General features: G+C 33.4%; 1 protein-coding gene across 4 annotated transcripts in view; it reads right to left on the minus strand.

The window, feature by feature from the left end:
• Positions 1 to 2699: 2699 nt before the first annotated feature.
• Positions 2700 to 16959, minus strand: part of EPHA7 (EPH receptor A7) — a 220177-nt gene continuing 205917 nt past the window's right edge. For all 4 annotated transcript variants that reach the window (XM_074187180.1, XM_074187182.1, XM_074187181.1 and 1 more), the window contains exons 15-17: positions 11235 to 11428; positions 9954 to 10109; positions 2700 to 7678 (exon numbers count right to left, since the gene is read on the minus strand). In XM_074187180.1, the coding sequence (XP_074043281.1) occupies positions 7564 to 7678; positions 9954 to 10109; positions 11235 to 11428 (465 nt within the window). In that variant the 3' untranslated portion in view covers positions 2700 to 7563. The remainder of the gene's footprint in view (positions 7679 to 9953; positions 10110 to 11234; positions 11429 to 16959) is intronic.

Genomic DNA, 16959 nt, shown 5'->3' on the forward strand with positions numbered 1-16959 from the left:
TACATAACTTTATTATATGCACATACATATTTACACATATCTGTATAAACATATGTATGTCTATATATGTATCTAGAAAATTGTGTGTATATGGTATTTAGGCTCTTTTGCATATTGGATTATCAGTTAGCCTTAGAATCAGAAAGATTAGCTTTAGGTCTTGCCTCTGACAGTCTTGACCATTATTTTGGGCAATTTACTGAACCTCTTAGTGCCCCCTAAGCAGTTCTTTAAGTTACAAATCTGCATTGATAGAGGGAATTTCCTCAGTAGATGTTCAATATATTAATGAAAGCACAAGTCTTATTAAATATGCACACAGGAACACATGTGCATAGGCACACACACAACCACACAGTGTACTCATATACATATATATGCATATATATAAATATATATATATATATATATATCCAGGTTCTGCCATTTATTGTGTGGATTTAAAAGTTATTCCATGTTTTGTTGTCCTAGTTTCTTTATCTCTAAAATGAAAGAATTAGATTGGATAATCTTTTGAGTTCCCTTCTAGTTCCAAATCAACCAAAATTCACACAAACATATGAAATCATATCTATATGTTTATATATATACATCTATGCACACATATGTACTTACATATGATGTATATATCCCTATAAATTGCTGTCTGTTTAGATGCCTATCTAGATGTCTTTATTGCTATTTATCCAGATACCTAAATATCTAGATAGAGCTAGATAGTTAGGTAAGAACTCATTTGGTATCTATATTGTTGGGAGAAAGGAAAAGCATAATAATAAAAGTGATTTATATAATACTTGAAAGTTTGCACAATGTTTTACATAAATTACCTTATTTGAACCCTACAACCCTAGGACCTAACTACTAAAAGGCATTATTATCTTCATCACTGTGTCTACTAACATAGGTAGGGTGCAGCTAGAAGAGTTTGAATTTCAGAAAGGAGAAAACTACAAAGCTAGTTGGAGCATTAAAATATTATCTAGATCTTTGGGATCCTAGCCTTACTATTTCTTAGCTGAGTGATGTTGAGTGTGGCATGATTCTCTGAAATTTCATTTCCTAATTTTAGGAAACAAAAGTTTGTACTACTTACCTTATAAGGTGTTTAACAAGAAAAGTGCTCCAAAAATAAAACATAAGGAAATATAAAAATATTTGATTGAGGATGTCATATATTATTTTTGATAATTTATGACTCTCTTTCCCTGAGAACTTAAAATAATTAATGTCTGAAGACTCAAGGAAAATCTGACTAAGGCAGGTCTACTGACATCACCAAGCAATGTGCACTTGAAACAATGTCATTGGACAAGCTGATTGAACTCATTTTATTCCATTAGAATTTAAGGTCCTATAAGGATGGGATTAATTTTCAGCTCCTTGTGTATCCCCAGAACTTGGCACAGTGCTTGGTGCATGGTAAGTGCTTAATGTTTTTGATTAGTTGATCATTGATTATTCTAAAGGTCAATAAGAAAGGAGATCCTATTTTTCATTTTCATAGGTCTATTGCTATGGGAAATTCATTAGAAACACCTGATCTTTCTAAAGAGATTTGTAAAAACAAAATGTCCTGTAGAAATATGGAGGTCTCCTTTACCTATCTTTCCAATTACAATTGGCTGCCATTTCTAGAAGAAAAGGAAATGTTGAAATATCAGGCAGAGGCTCATTAAACAGGTATAAATGTAAAGAAAATGAAGCCTCTATTCTCTTCATCATTGCTTTAAAGAGTTCCCCAGTATATAATGGAATTGATCTGAACTGCAGAGTATCACATACTTTATTCAGTCATTCCTGAATATCAATAATTATGGTTCTGTAACCTTAGCAACTTGATCATCTCTCAGTTTTTGTATGCATGATCCTTCCATTCAGCCACAAATTTAAGAAACCATGACTGGCCTGCATTTCAGATATGCACATAACTCAAGGAATGAAAGGGAAAAATTTGTGTTTTAGGAAGATTTAAATTAGAAGGTTTCTCTTTCCAAAGACATATTATATCTCTGTGCTATTAAACTTGCATGGATTTTCATGTGGAGCAGGGCAGGAAGAAAGAAAGGCAGAGAGAGTCAGAAAAAAGTCATTGGTACTAGTACAATTTTGTATTTGTATATCATTTAAGAAATTCCATCTTGTAAAGAAAATTTTAGTTTTTATCTCAATTAACCAGTTTAATCATCCAATTTGGTATTATTCAGAAGACTGCATTTTTTTCTCATCCCTTAAACCTGCTTAATTGACCATTTCCTTTCATATAAACAACTAACCATGGCTAGACTGTGGGTAATGGAAATGAAGGATATTTTGTGTGCTATGTATCTGATGGTGAAAAGGCTAATGCTACTAGTTGGAATGAGCTTTATGGATTAACTCTGAGTTTTAGTTATTCACCTGTCTCTCATTTCTACATATATGTAAGTTAACTAATATCATCTCTCCAAATAACCATTTATAAATTCTTCTTTCTGAAAAAAGAGATACCGTTAACAGGGGTTATCATTAATAATTATTTATGCAAGGGAAGAAGAAATCATTAATTTAAGTGATGATAGGTTAAGCATATTGGTGTTTATTCAGTAACCCTCAAAGTTTGTGAAAAGAAGTGTGGAGACAGTGATTTGTTACTATTCAGAACCAAAATTTTAATTTAAAAAGAGAAGGTTCATCCAACCAATAGGATTAATCATCTTCCTTCTATCTCTTTGTCTCTCTTTTTATGTCTGTGTTTCTGTCTGTCAGTCTCTCTTTGTGTTATCCAGCTCCTTTGATCCCTACAGGCAGCAAATTTGCTGCAGTACTGGAAGCTCCGTAGGTGACTGTTATGTGGGAGGCCACAGAAGCAAATGGAATCATCTGTTTCTTTAATGAAACCAAATGCTTCTTTAATGCAACCAAAGGGTGTGTGACTATAATTATGTAATAAGGGATGAATCTTGATCAGACTACAACTATAGTGTTAACCTTTGGGAATATTTTTGAATTGACGTTGACAAGTGTAGGGCAATAGAAGGAAAATGATGAGGAGACCAATTACCAAATAAAATCTTTTATACAGTTCAGATTTAAAAAAATCAGGATGAAATCTAGAAGTCCAAGTGGGTGACATGATTCAATCTTTATATACTTCAAATATTTGAAGAACTGCTGCTTAGTTAATTTTACCTAAACCCAGAGCAGAAGTTGCAGAGAGGTGGAAGTAAGTGAGAGACAGATCTAATTGGGGAAAAAGTCTTAACTAAATTGTCAGAAATCCATGGAATTGATGTTTTGAGAGGCAGTGTGTTTCCAGGCACTGGAAGTTTTCAAACGGTATCTAGATGGCTACTTGCTGTGACAATTAGAGAGGTCATTCTTATTCTGATATGAATTAAACTTAATTAACCTCTGAGTTTCCTTCCTACTCTGTGGTTGACTCACCAACATTCAAAACTCCAAACTACTTTCCTTGGGCTTCAATACCTTACTCATTTAAATAAGTTTGCAGAATGTAGGAAGGTTCAGTTTTTTGTCTTTGAAACTTTTTCTTGCTATAATTATAATAATAATAATAATAAAATTCACATTTTTAATAGCACAATACATTTTATAAAGCACTTTCCCCACAACAACCCTGTGAGGTAGGCAGTGCAAGTTGTGTTGTCCTCATTTTACAGAAGAGGACAATGAAGGCTCAGAGAGGTGAATTGATTTGTTCAAGGTCACATGACAAGTACTTGCTACGAAATAGGACTAACACAATTCTTCTGACTCTATGTCTATTGTTCTTTCTGCTCAGACATGCTGTCCACCTACCCTGTACATGAATAAACAAGATAAAAAGCTTTTGGCCCTGGTGCTTGTCAAAGTTGTTTTAAAGGCACACCTTTAGCAGGCATGCATAATAGTCCCAAAGGACTGTAAGATTAAAAGTGTGTACACAGGCAGGGGAAAGGTGTGAGAGATAATAGTTTCTGGTGGAACCAGACTGGCTCGATTAAGTGTTTGAACAAAATACTGACTGTCCATGGGCCTCTTTCCTAATATCGGAAAAGAAAATAAAGGATGGGTAGTGACACCAAGCAATCCATTAATGATTAGAGACAGTATTTTCTTTACATAGTCTATTAGACTTGTTTATTATTATTATTATTTTTGCGCTGGTAAAAAGACTTTTTAAAGATTGGTGATGAAGAAAGAGTTATTTGTGCTTGATACATTAGGATACTGTTCAAAGTCAGTTTGTCCTTGTAAAAGGATGACCCTTGAAGTAATTCTTAGGCAAGGAGGGACAAATCCAGCAAACAAAAAAGCACATCTCTCCCCAATTCCCCCATGATTTCTCAACATCTAGAAAGAAAAATTTACATCAACAATTGCTTTGCACATGCACATCTCCTAGTCATACAGTGAGTGAGCAACCTGTTGCTCATCAAGAAACAGAAGGGAGAATACCACCATTGCCTAAATAATAATTTTTTTTAAAAAGGTGAATTACACCCATTTTTAATTGATGTAAAAACATTGATAAGAAGAGCAATTAAATTAGAGTTCCGAATAGTTCTAGCTAATGTAGATTACATGAGTATACAGCATGATTCAACTAATAGGGCTCTGACAAGCATCACCCACGAGTTCCAGCAAACAAGGCCCAATCCAATTGCTCAGAAAAGGTTAGATCCAGATTTAATAAAAGTTATTTTTATTTCAGCACTGAAGGCAAAACACAAGTCAAGTGTGAAGACAGTGTTCTTTAAAAAAAAAAAGGTGGCTAGATTAAATCAAGGAGGCCATGTCCTTTGCAGCTTTATAATTTCAGAATCTTATTTCTGACTCTCACTTTCTTATCCTTTCCTCCCCTGAGCACTAATTTCTCAATAAAAGTTTAAAGGTGCAATTTGTACATTCTTGTCTTTATGCTGCCTCATCTCTTTCTGCAAGAAAACATTACAATCAGCATTACAATGTTGAGTCTCTCTCAGTCAATACTTGGTTCGCATACATGTAATCCAAAATGATAACGGTGAAGGGGGATAATTGACCTAAAATGAGATAGCGGTGTAAGCATACATTTCCTATTGTGCTCTGTGTCTTTCCCATCCCTTCTCCCTTTTCCCTGTATTGAGCTGTAAAAAATTTAAGGCAGATGAGGTATATTGCTGAAGAAAAAAGTCATTTCCGAAAAAAACAAACCCAACACTTTTATTCTGCCCTTCTACTCAAGAAAGATTATTCAGCTATAAATCTAGTGCTAGAAAAAAGCAGGAAAGACACAATTTGCATGTACCATATGCTATATCTCCTAGGTCTAGAATGGCTTTTTTTGTTAATTTGATTTCTAATAGAAAAAATAAGCACCTTAAGCTATGAACAAGAAAAGAACCCCATTATTAGTGAGTTTAAAAGCTAAACTGTACTAATAGCACTCACTCAGTCTCTTTCACTCACTCTCTCAAAGGCCAATGCTACTGATTAGAATTGTAAAGTGCTGTACTTAGTATAAACACTGATATACACTGCCGACACTGAAAAATAACCCTCGAGCACATGGTGTTATAGTTCCAAAAATATATTTACAGTCTATTACAAAGATTACAAATGGAAGTGTCTATGGAACGGGATTATGCTAATTCAAAGCATTTTTTTACAGTTTTTTTTTCTTAAGGGACAAAAGAAAACAGTTTAGTGAAATTCTATTGACTGTTTCTCTAGTTGATCAAACAAAAAATAAATAAACTGTCAAATAACACTGTACAGTGATCTAAAAGAAAAATAAAAAGGGGGAACTAGAAGGTCATGGGGAGGGGAGGGAGCAATCCATTTGAATTTTTCTGTAGCCATCTTTGGTCCTAAATGTGGGAAAACACATTATGTAGCACTGAAAATACCTGTTCTTTTGTGATGCTCTGCAAGTAAAATAGAAAAATATAGTGCATTTTCAATGTATTCAGAGCTCACTACAGAGAAATATGTATACAAAACAAGACAGTATAAATAAAATTTACAAGTTTTACAAAGGAACATTTACAGTTTTTGTGTGGATGCCCACATTATCAAACAAGACCAATTTATGACCGATCCCTGGGATCTTTTCTCTATTAAAATCAATATAAACAGCCCAATTCTCTTTGGAAGTACAACAGTTCTCTTCTGGGGTAGTTCATGATTTTCCTGACTTTTGAAAGCCTCACTTTCACTTTTTGTATACATTCTTGCAATATCTATAAAGACATTTGATTATTGCTTAAGATATTCTAACAACTTTGTCAAATCATATACTTCAATAAATAAAGCTTAAAAAAAAAGCTAGGTCCTTCCCACTCTTTCTCACAGTGTGAAAGAGTTCTTTCTTTCAAAATAAAAAAGTTTTCTGCATCAATATTTCCAAAGGACTTTCCACTGCAGTGATGGGGTTTTGAGCAGCAAATTTGTTCTAAAAAGGAGAAAATTGTGAACTGCCCCTTTCATCATGCTCCCAAGTTCTAATATAAAATCTAATTCTTTAAGGTTACATTTGGACTGCATTCAACTGAATCCGATATAAAATATATGCCAACTATTTCTCTTAAATTTCCTAATGTTCAGATATTGAAAAATCTTGATGTGCTCAGATCAAATTTTAGGTAATACTGGGTAACTTCCTGCTCTGAGACATGTCTCCACTCATGCTCAACACAGGAAGTACTTCATCCTTTTTTTTTTCTTTTTTTCCCCTTTTTGTTTAAAGTTGTGGATCTACAATTTGAGCTTTCTTATTAAATTATGTCTAGTAAAATCATCCTACAAATAATTTTTTTAAAAGTGCCTTATACTATTTAGGGGTCATTATTGCTTTTAAATTTTCATTGAAAAGATAGTGTCTGATCTTTACAAAAAAGTATTCTAAAAATATCAGAGCTCTTGGCAACTTGCATTTTCTTGATGACCTGCCAATTAGCAAACCATGTCAGAACAGCACTGATTTAACAGAAGAAAATGGCACAGAAAAGATACCAATGTTCCGACAGAAATACATTTTCAATCATGCTTTCTATGTTTCTAACGACTTGAGATTCCTTCAAAGGTACCCAGTGTAGTAATGTGTCACAGAATTAACACTAAAAAGGTCCAAAGCTATAAACAACTTACTAAAACAAAGTCCTTATGAATAATAAACACAAATGATTAAAAAAAAGATTCTGAAATCACATATTTAAGGAAAATATTTTGAATTTAACAATAAGATCATGATTTTATTTGACAAATATATTCTTTCTTAAATTTTTATGTACACTTTAAAAAGTCTATAAGATAAAAAGGAGGTTAGAGAGCTCAAGGTGTTTGGATGTTTTTTCAGGTAGTACTTTGTTTATTGTCACTGCTGTTTTCCTGGCCACCAGTGGTGGATCCGTATTCCCTTTTTGTGAATTCTGGTGGCACTTAGGAGTTCAAGTCTTTAGGTGCTTCTTGTAGATCTGTTTACTGCAGGAAGGAACCAGCAAATCAAGTGTCTTCTAGCAGCACTCCACGCCTATAATGAAGGCCAGTACTGTTCTCTCACAATCTGTCACCTCCCTCATAAGGGAGAAATTTTGTCTATCACACTTGGATGCCAGTGCCATGTAAATGTAGCATTTGTGCTCTCATAGTCTGAATGCTGCTCATGATTTTCTTTTGATGACCAACCAGTGTGATTCCTAAACTCATCACATCCCTGGGGAAGAGAAAGACAGTTTTAATTAGTTACTTTATATTGTAGTTATATGGTCGCTTATTGCTATCACCCCCCCCCTTCATTAAGCAATCTTTTGATATTAGCCTTTAGTCACTGTCCACATATTATTATAACACTGAGTCAGCTTGGTGGTCTAAAGTCATGTTCAGTCTTGTAAAAAGATCTCACTACTCAAATACTCAATTTACAATTACTTGGAATAATTTTGGTGTTATTAATCTGGTCTTTGATAACTGAATGATGGTAGCCTTGAATCTCTGTACATGATAGAATCAACGATTTAGAGTTAAAAGGGGCCCTTGGAGAACATCTAGAGCAATTCCTTCATTTTAAAGATCCCAGAATAATTAAGTAATTGTTCAAGGTAGCCCATGAGTTGTAATTAGTAGATTCAGAATTTGAATCCATATCTGTTGATGCCAAATACAGTTCTGTTTCCAATATAGAAAGGAGCAGGAATGCTCATGGCATCATAAAATGTAAAATAGGAGGAGAAATTATATATAATCTATTTGAAACCCCATTATTTTATTTATTTTTATTTTTAAGATACCTTAGTCCAGATGCCTTAAATGTGAGATATACAAGTGAATGTGAATTTGAAACTAGTTTCTCTAGTACTAAACTAATTACTTATTGTAGTAGATTGCATCCTTCAATAGTAGAAAAAGAATTTAGAAGTAGTTGAATATATATATATATATATATATATTCATACATATGTAGCCACACACATGTATTAGGATATAGATTTTGCCTAGCTCAATATTTATTAAGTGCTTATTGAAGATAACCTTACTCATAAATTTTCTTTAATTCAGTAAATTTTTATGACTATGTCATAAAAATTCATGGCAGGAATATTGAAGTCAGGTGCATAAAATAATGAATTCCTCTCAGACATATAGTTGAAACTTGCTTTGTTTTTACCCCCTTCTTTCTTTGACCTTTCTGCTCAAAATAGATGTTAAAAGTTGAATGGTATGCATAATTCAGCATAGAGACCTCTAAAGTCTGCATATAACACAGTAGTGAAGTGTTCTACAGCTGTTGTGTAGTGGGATTTTGATAACTCTTTTGGTTCGTGGGCAGTAACTCTTTGAATAGTACATATGGGAGAACCTCTAGGCTCACTTCTGTGACCAGCAGAGACAGAATCAAGAAATACTGACATCATCAAAAAGATGAACAATCTATTTCCTGATCAGTAGAATCAGATGTGTATGTCTTTGGGTCTGTTACATTTTGATTCTAATCCTATGAGCATCTTCTCTTGAGTATAGTATAAATTCTTCATACTATTGTTTGGCCAGCAAAACAATGAATCCCACCAGACATTTACTTCTACTTTTAAAAACTGTGTTCATATGCCATATTTCATTATAACCTTTAAATAGCATTATTTTGAGGTTGGGTTCAGAATTGCACCCCTCATTTTATATATAAATAAATTAAGGCCCAGATATTAAATAAACTCCTAATAGTCATGTGAAAAAGTAGCAAAGTAGTACCAAAAAATTCAGTGTTTTGACAATTCAGATATCAGACTACTAGGTGATGGGATGAATACAAGATGAGTCCTGGAGTCAGATAAACTTGAATTCAGATTTCAGTTTCAGATACTGGCTGTGTAATCCTAGGCAAGTCACCTAACTTCTGTTTGACTCAATTTTCTCATCTAAAAAATGAGGGCAATAATAGCATCTTTCTCCCTGGGATGTTGGGATGATGAACTTAAAAAAAATTGTAAGCTGTGTTGTGAACCATAAAGAGCAATATAAATAACAGTTTTACTACTGCTGCTGCTGCTGTGATGGCTGCTGCAGTTGATTCAGTTTACAGTAACACCAAAAACATTTAAGGCAAAGTGATGAACCAGAAATTTCAAGCAAATCAACCAAAAAATTAATTGGGTTAAATAAGTAACAAGTTCACAGAGTTATGCTTCTCTAGTTTAACTCAAGAAGTCACCATAGCACATGCCTCAATACACTTTGGTCACGGTATTTTGAGATCTCATGCCCAACAGGATTGCTTTTGGGAAATTTTTACTTTAGGAACAAACTTTCTCTGGTACATCCCTCTCTGTCTACATGAACTGAAATGTCTCTGGAGTGAAAAGAAATGATCCAGAAGGAATTTTTGCCTGTTTGTGGCAGGGGAAGACTACCTATGTTATCGTGGCAGAACCAGTACAGTTTCAAAGGAACCCAATAGGCCCCCTGCCCCTCATATAATTCACACTCATACTTACTCAATAGTCATTCTGGCCACTGATTCAAGAGAGTTGTAGCCAGCTGCTGTGAAGTTATCTTTATACCTTTCCATCTTGATAGCTTGCAGCCATTCTCCCACAGAGCAGAAGGTAGTGAAGTCAGGAGTATTCTGATCCAGAAGGGGACTAATTGGCCTAGTTTAAAGCAAAAGAGAAAGGTAAATCTTGATTGACCAAAGCAGGTGGCAAAGCAGCCTAATAGTACAAATGTATGGCACTAATAGGATGAGGTCAGATGTTTCCTTTCTTTTATAAAAAATCCAAAAAATGCTCTCCTATTATCTTTTTTAGTGTAAAAGTTGTAGCCCACTTCATTTTGTTTTTATTCAGATTTTAAGACAATTAGGCTGTCTTCTGTGTGTGTGTGGTGTGTGTGTATGTGTGTTTAAGTACAGACTACACTATTTATATTCAGTAAATATTTGTTCAGCCTCTTCTCTGGAAGTAACTGGTAGTAAATTAAGCACATTTGGCGGTACACTAACTTGTTCAGGCCACAAGGGGACTATTTAGTAAATTACTCTTCCACTGTAGTAATAGCACCCTTGTGGGCCGCATGAGTTAATACACCTTTAGAAGGGTCTAACTTACTACCAATAACAACTATGGAATACCAGGTTTACAAGACAGCAGGGGGCTAAATAACAACTTCTATGTTACAATACAGGAAAAACAACTCATGAGAATGACTGGAGAGTCATGATTCTTCTTACTAAATAGATATTCTTCTTTCTTACTTTATTGTATTGCTATTTATAAGTATGTTCTTTGCACAATTACCTCAAGAGAAGAATTAAAAGCTAAAATAAGGATCAAATAAGGAAAGAAAGCAATTAGGGAGGGCAAAGGAAATAAAATCAGAGGTCAAAAAATGACTATTGAAACTCAGCATGTTACCTTATCACAAAAAGCTGGAAGAAAAATGTCTTTTAAGATGCATCTCTAAGGAAGGGTAACAAATGCCATAAATGGCAATGTCTCATGGGTGGGGGTAGGAAATGGAGACCAAAAATAGTAGTTAGGTTTCATATATTTAGAAAATATATCAAAAAAAGTGTTTGAGGAAAAATAATATATTAAACTATAAAGATATAATTTAATATATAAATATAAAATTATAAATATATAGTTTCATATGGAGATATAAAACTATATATGTAAATAATATATTAAAAAAATTTTAAAGTTTATAAGCATAACTCATTGTTATAAGAAACTTGAAGTTTCAAATTCTAGTCTATGAGAGAAATAGGTACTTACCTACTACAGGTTCCCAGGGGTGTTTTCAAGCTATTTGGGTTTCTGATCATTTTGTCCAGAATCCCAACTATCTGTTCAAACTTTGGCCTTTCAGCACGATCCTTCTGCCAACAATCCAGCATTAGCTGATGGAGACCAGCTGGGCAGTCCATGGGTGCTGGCAAACGATAACCTTCTTCAATTGCTTTTATAACCTAATAGTGAAAATGGCATTAAAAATACTGATTGACAATGCTGAATGAGCTCTCAGGGTACAGTCAGATCATTAACAATTGTCAACATGAAATGGAGCAATGTACAAAAGCAATTATCAAGAGAATAAAGAAGGTCAAAAAGGATTTCAAAAATCAAGACAATATAAGCACTGATATGTTGAGTGAAATATAAATTTCCTTCAGGGTGAATTCAATAAATGGCAAAAATATAAGTTTTTAGACATAAAATCTTTGCTAATCTCAATTTAAAAAATGTATTTCTTCTTACATAATCATTTTTTCTGATGTTTTTTTAAATTTATGTGAACATTTAAAGACGTCAATGGAAGAAAAATAAAATGTAAACTTTTCAGTCCTTATTCCATACCGATTTATCAAAATGCATCAAATAGAACAATTTATTTTAACAAAGGTTTTTGAAACAGCCACACTATAAATTTTGTCCGCATATATCCATATATTGATATATTTTTTTCTATAACATTCATGAATATTAAAGATGTTAGTCTAGGGTAGGGCTTCTTAAGTTTTTTTTTTTGTGTGTGTGTGTGTGTGTGTGTGTGTGTGTGTGTGTGTGTGTGATTTGGACCCCTCTTGCACTTTGGTTAAAACTATGGATGCCTTATCTGAATGATGTCTTAAAATGAATAAAATAAAATACATGAGATTATAATGGAAAACAAATATATTGAAAAACAAAATAAAAAGTTCAAGGACTCCAGGTTAAGAACTTGTAGGCTTAAGGGTATCGTATCAAATACAATATAATTATTGTACTAAATATAATTATTATGCCATATATTATACTGAATATAATTATATTTCCTAGTTAGGTCAGCAAGGAAACTGTAGATGGCAATATTATTAAAGTTGTCCCACAGATTTTCAAAATAGAGAATGTAATAGAAACAACTGACTTCCATATAGCAGGAAGCAAACATATCTACCTATATATTTCTAAACTGTGCAAAGTATAATAAGAAAATGTGTTACATAAAACTATCATTTTCATTGATTTTCCAAATATTTACAATGAGACCTTTCAAATGAATATTTATTTAAATTGCATTAAAAAAGCAAGTGCTAGTCTTTTGTCACACTGGTAAAATTCTTGTATTAGGAATTCAAAGAACATCATATTTAAAGTTCTTGAATTTCTACTAAGAAATATGCATAACTTTCTAATGGAAGCTGTGAAGCTCGGAATTCTGCATTCCTGCCTATGCTTCCCCTGTGCTAAAGATTCTACTTTTATTTTATCTGAAAATATTAGCATTCTGGGTTCAAGAAGGGGAGAAAATAATGGGATAAGATTAACACTGTCAAGTGCTAAGAGATGAAGATACCAGGATTATGATATCAGTTTCTTTCACCATTGGTATTTATAAGGAAACAAATAGGTTTCTTTAAAAAAAAGAACTTGAATGGCAAAATATAAAAACATGGCTGGAATACAGGAAGAGAGGACACAAAGGGCTTGTTTTAAGGACAAAAAGATAAATCACCCTTTATAAGGGTCAGAATACTGACACTGACTGACATAATATTATTAAAATTCCTAAAGAGTTATGACTGTTTAGACAGTAAGACACAGCTCCCAAATATTTGGTAAAGCAAAAACCTGAAGTGAACAGAAATGTTTACTATGAGAAATGTTAATGAATCTAATATTGAAATCATCTTTTTTTAAGGAAAAATATTTGCTGATTTTCAAGAATAAGCATTAAAATTTAAAAGACTTAAACAGATTAAAGATAGTAGTTGGATCATGAAGTTTCTAGATAGAAACTTCTGTGAAAGAGAAATGGAGAGAGAGAGAGAGAGAGAGAGAGAGAGAGAGAGAGAGACAGAGACAGAGACAGAGAAAGAGAGACAGAGAGCTTAGAAGGCACAATCTTCACTTTGACTTTTAAAAAAAAATTGTTTTTTGCAAGGCAATGGGGTTAAGGGGCTTGCCCAAGGCCACGCAGCTAGATAATTATTAAGTGTCTGAGGACGGATTTGAACTCAGGTACTCCTGACTCTAGGGCAGGTGCTCTATCCACTGCACCACCTAGCCATCCCTCACAATTTTCACTTTGACTAAAAACATTGTCTTCATAGAATTATGGCTTTAAAGCCATAGAAGGACTTTTTTTTGGAATCCATCTGGTTCCCCCCTGTCCCCCCAGCCCCATCTTTGGAACAAAAGTAAGGAAACAATGCAAGAGAGGGAAAATGATTGTTCTAAGGCCACACAAGTTTTGGGCAATATGAAAGTGTGAGACATGCCAAACTCTTGTGACTGACTATAAATCCTTTCCTTCCATAGTACTATGCTATTTAAAAATTTCAATGAGTCAAAGAGAAAAGGAAGCCAATTGTGAAAGATGACAAGAGTACTGTATAAAGGGTAGAGTTTTCAATAATTATTTCATTATTTTAGCATACTCTTGATTTGGAGAATCTCTCCCACCATCTTAGAGTCTGGCTCTGGCACAAATGTTTAAGGGACTTGCATAGTCATAAAGCTAATATGTGACAGAAGCCAGATTTATTTGAACTGAGGTTTTCCTAAATCCAAAGGTGGTCTTTCATCTACTATATACTACCTGCAGAGATCTAGATAAATTTAATATGATTGTTGGAAATCTAAGAACCTAATAATTCTAAAATATATAGTACGGTAATGACTAAAATGATCCTTAACAAGAAATATAAGCAACAATGTTTAACTACACTACACTAAATGCCATTTTTGGGGTGGCTTAAATGAATTAATGACCTATTCTGAATTTCCTTTTTTATTATCAATGAATTATTTTACCCTAAGAGAGATTCACATTAGAGGATATTTTCTTAGAGCGGGGGAAAACAAGGAAAAAAGTATGTATACCAGACTAGGTTATAGAACTTGACTTTTAGTAAAAGAACTGTTACTAGCTGAGTATATAATTTTAAATTCATGGGGCTCAGTTCCTCATTTGTAAAAAAAAAAGAAGGGATAACAACCTATGATACTATTATTTTTTAATTTATGAAAAAATAATTTTATTTAGAAATATTTTCAATTTTACCTAATGAAACTCTACATATATTCAACAAATTTATAAATACACTGAGTCCATGAGCATGAAGTGAACTTGGTATCTATATGTAAATATATATATATATATACATATATATGTGTGTGTGTGTGTGTGTTACACACACAAATATATGGTACACATATGTGTATTAGGAAAAAGAAGGGAAATCAGACAGTTAAATTTTTCCTTTTCTCCTTCAACACTGGCATCCTTTTGGTTCAGGCCTTAATCATCTCAGTCCTGGGCTATTTCAATAGTTTTCTGTTTATACAACCTAATGCTTTAATCTTTAAAAAAAAATTTCTTTTGCATTTTTTCCTAATTACATGATTCAATTGTTTCTTATGGGGTAGATAAATTGATTTTATCCTGCCATAAATGAAATGTCAAAGATATAGACATTACCTGTATGTGATTATACATACACAAAACTAGAAATTCATCCAAGAAGTCACAGAATCACAAGATTTCAAAGTTGAAATGGACTTTGGAGATCACCTAATCCAACTCATTTCTAAGCAAAAATTCCCTCTACAATATTGCACTATATTCTATATTCATCCAGTCTTTGATGACCTCCAGTGAAGGAAATACATAGGACACAGTTCATTGCACTTTGGGGTGCTTATAATTATTAGAATGTCTTTCCTTACAGTGCCTTTATCTATATTTTTGCAACTTCTTTTTTAAAAGTCCTATGTTTTCTTTTCTTTGGGGCCAAGTAGATTGAATTTAATACTCTTCCCACATTAATCCCTTATAATACTTGAAGACTTCTCACTTCTCTCATTTTCTCTTCCAGGATCCCAGAAATCGCAACTTCTGATTGCAATTGGAAGTCAATATTAAGAAAGTCTTTCTTGGAATCAGCTGAAAGTTTCTATTAATAGCAAGAAGGCACCAAGATGAGAAGCTATAGGAATGACTGAACTACAAAACAGAGCCTTGGTTCAATGTAGGCCTCAAAAGCAAGTAGTTTAAAAATAGATAGGAAAAGAGAAGACAAGAGTTAAATGTCCCAGAAACTTAATTGCTAATGGAATTCTGATATTCTCCCTTTTATCCTTTTCTTTTTGGTAGGGGGGAGGGAGAGTAGAAGCATAAGGAAGAATACAGAGTTAGAACTGAATTACTCAAATAATTGTACTTTTATTTGGATGGATCTGGCCTTACGTGCAATAAAAAGTCAGCAAGGAAATTAAAGCAACATTATTTAGCAGTTTTCCAAGCTAGTTTTATTCTAGATAGTTCCCCAAGGACCCAGAAATGACTAACATAATGACATTGTACCTTTTTAAAGGCCATTGGGACACAAAAGGACCAATTCCTTTGACATATGCTATGAAAAAATTCTTACAAAAGTAAAAAAGAAATCACCCTGCATAGAATAATCTTAGCATGACCATAAGTGTTATTGAGAAATGAGGAAGAAAAATGATCAAAAATGTAAAATTTTTTCCACATTTACATGAAAGATGAAAAATTCTTATTTAGTGGTAAGTGCTAAATAAAAATGGAAACTAATGACCACCTATTAATGAGAAAATGAATTTTAGCCAAGCACTGATTATTTTTTCAAAGGCTGAAACTGATTACTAATGCAATATTTTAAGAACTAGCTCAGACCTTGCCCTTGTTACCTTTACTCTCATTTATCTTGTTCATGAAAGCTAGTCATCACAAAACTATTTGTTGACCTAGTTTAAGTTTTCAATAACACTTCAGTGGGACTTGGGGGAAGGCAACTTTATTAAGTTTCTTTAACAGGAAAAAAAACTTTAAAAATCAGCAACATTCAAAGAGATGGGGGTGACAAAATCAAGAAAAAATATCATGAAAGAATATTGCTCTAAGTAACTTCCTGGTTACTAATCTGAAGTATGTATTAAAAATTATCCAAAGCCTTCTCTGGGTACCCCTTTTATTCACATTGAAAGCACCCTCCTATCAGAGAACATCCTCAATTTAGTGCTGGACTGAACCTTGATCATCTATTTTTTTTAGGTTTTTTTTTTTTGCAAGACAATGGGGTTAAGTGGTTTGTCTAAGGGCCACACAGCTAGGTAATTAAGTGTCTTTGAACTCAGGTACTCCTGACCCCAGGGCAGGTGCTCTATCCACTGTCTAGCCCCTCTTGATCATCTTTCTAATCAAAACTTCTCAAATGAGGAAAAGGAGTCCCAGAGAGTTAAGGTACTGATACAATAAATCTAATGCTCTTCCCCTTTGGGGAATGAGAGTTTTAAATATCAGGATTTTATTTTTGTTAATAATTATTGGGGAAGAGCTGTTCAGCATGTTTTTTATTTATTTTATTTATTTTAGTTTTTAGTTTTTGCAAGGCAATGGAGTTAAGTGGCTTGCCCAAGGCCACACAGCTAGGTAATTAGTAAGTGTCTGAAGCTGGATTTGAACTCAGGGACTCCTGATTCCAGGACCAGT

The sequence above is a fragment of the Macrotis lagotis genome, chromosome 5, assembly GCF_037893015.1.
Source record: "Macrotis lagotis isolate mMagLag1 chromosome 5, bilby.v1.9.chrom.fasta, whole genome shotgun sequence".
NCBI lineage: Eukaryota > Metazoa > Chordata > Mammalia > Peramelemorphia > Peramelidae > Macrotis > Macrotis lagotis.